Source organism: Phanerochaete carnosa (assembly GCF_000300595.1).
Source record: "Phanerochaete carnosa HHB-10118-sp unplaced genomic scaffold PHACAscaffold_1, whole genome shotgun sequence".
Lineage (NCBI taxonomy): Eukaryota > Fungi > Basidiomycota > Agaricomycetes > Polyporales > Phanerochaetaceae > Phanerochaete > Phanerochaete carnosa.
The window spans coordinates 3,482,998-3,484,609 of NW_006767628.1; the positions used below are offsets into that span (position 1 = coordinate 3,482,998).

Genomic DNA, 1,612 nt, shown 5'->3' on the forward strand with positions numbered 1-1,612 from the left:
ACGAAATGGGGCTGGTGACACAGGCACGTCACAGAGGGTACGCATCAATGAACTCCATCAAAATCGTGTGCCGTGCCTGGTCTATCGGGCGAGGCACCGGGAAGTCATGCTCGTAAAGGACCTGTCGAAGTGTCCGTAAGACCAGGCCGGCAATGACTAAAAGATATGCTTGCCTTCATAAAGGCGTATTCTTTTTGTGCGGCGAGACGTGACATGTACATCCACGACGCCGACTTGCGCTTGCCCATGTAATCACGCTTCTCCTTGACCGAGCGGAACGATATCCGGCCTAGTCTGCGGGCGGGTCGGGTGAGCCAATTTTGTGCGAGCCTAACTGCAGCTATGACGCACCGGTGAAGCTTGAGGACCATCTCTTTCCCTTCGTTATCTGCGACGATGTAGATGTCTGTCATAGGTCATTAGCGTCGTTGGGAAAAGAGGGATGAGGTCGCGCCATTCACCTGACTCCTTTCCGACCCCAATCTGGTTCCCTACAGAATACATGGTATCCCTCTTCGACAACGCCCGCATGGCCAAGTAATCGTAGCCGCCATAGGTCAAGCGATAGCCGTCATCTAAGAGGTTATTAGGAACTCTGCTGGGATAGCGGAAAAGGGGCCTACATCGCGCGTTCTGCACTTTTGCGACAAGGTTGCGCTTGGCCAGGGAGCCCAAGACCTTGTTCACACCCCCATTTCGGAGGCCCGAGATCTGGACAACGAGCGGTGTCGGCACTACTTCGTGGTTCTTGGAGCCCATCTCAACCTAGCCTCTGCACGTTAGCTTATCCTATACAGAAAATTTTAGTGCACGATGGCTTGCCGCTGTGAGAACCCGAAACTCTTCAGAGGTGAGATACCTCAGATCCGTGGCGTCCAGCTTCATGATGTCAAATGCCTAGATGGCAGCTTGGCCGTCCAGTAGTTCCAGTGGTAAGAATATGCGGTAGATTATGATTAGACCCTAGATAGTTCTAACTTCTCCAGCGCAAGATGGTATGTCCTGTGCGCGGCTGCAGTGAGGTGCTGAAGGAAAAACGGGCGCTTGTGTAATTGCTCGCAGATCTAGGCTGCGATCGATCATGTGCCGTCCGAGAAAGGAAAGCGAGGACGAAGATGGAAATTGGAATATTCCTCCGCGAGAGTTGGCGTATAGACGGTTCCACCTGGTCGTGGTCGAACAACCTGATACATCTCAACTTCTCAAGACATCTCAGTATGATGTTAGTCACATGTCTTAGCTCGAAATGCAGCCCAGATGCGAGGATTCTTATTGCAGCAGTGTGCGTTAAAATATATGACTGGCTGAGCACTGCTTGTTGCTCTTCGAAGAAGATGAAGAAAAAAGTTTATCTGTTGTCGTTATGCTGATGATTTTGTGATTCATGCCTCGTTCCGTGTATGTGGTATCCACGCGTCTCACGTCATCAAGCACGTGATTATCAGGGGAAGTTGCCGTTCGGCAAGCCCCACCTGGTCGGTTGAGAAAATTCTAAGACGGAATATATTCAGTACGGACGACGACAGATTCCTCTAAAGGCACTTGTGAGAGACTCTCTTCATACCCACGACTCAACCACCGGCATCTTGCACATTTTATTATACCAAAGCTT

The 1,612-nt window shown here is 50.7% G+C and overlaps 1 protein-coding gene across 1 annotated transcript in view; it reads right to left on the reverse strand.

Moving 5' to 3' along the window:
- PHACADRAFT_247634 (uncharacterized protein) overlaps positions 1-996 on the reverse strand; it is a 2,375-nt gene extending 1,379 nt beyond the window's left edge. Inside the window, exons 1-6 of the mRNA XM_007390555.1 lie at positions 823-996; positions 624-765; positions 462-575; positions 352-406; positions 174-294; positions 33-121 (exon numbers count right to left, since the gene is read on the reverse strand). Coding sequence (XP_007390617.1) covers positions 33-121; positions 174-294; positions 352-406; positions 462-575; positions 624-765; positions 823-885 — 584 coding nt within the window. The 5' untranslated portion in view covers positions 886-996. The remainder of the gene's footprint in view (positions 1-32; positions 122-173; positions 295-351; positions 407-461; positions 576-623; positions 766-822) is intronic.
- Between the last annotated feature and the right edge of the window lie 616 nt (positions 997-1,612).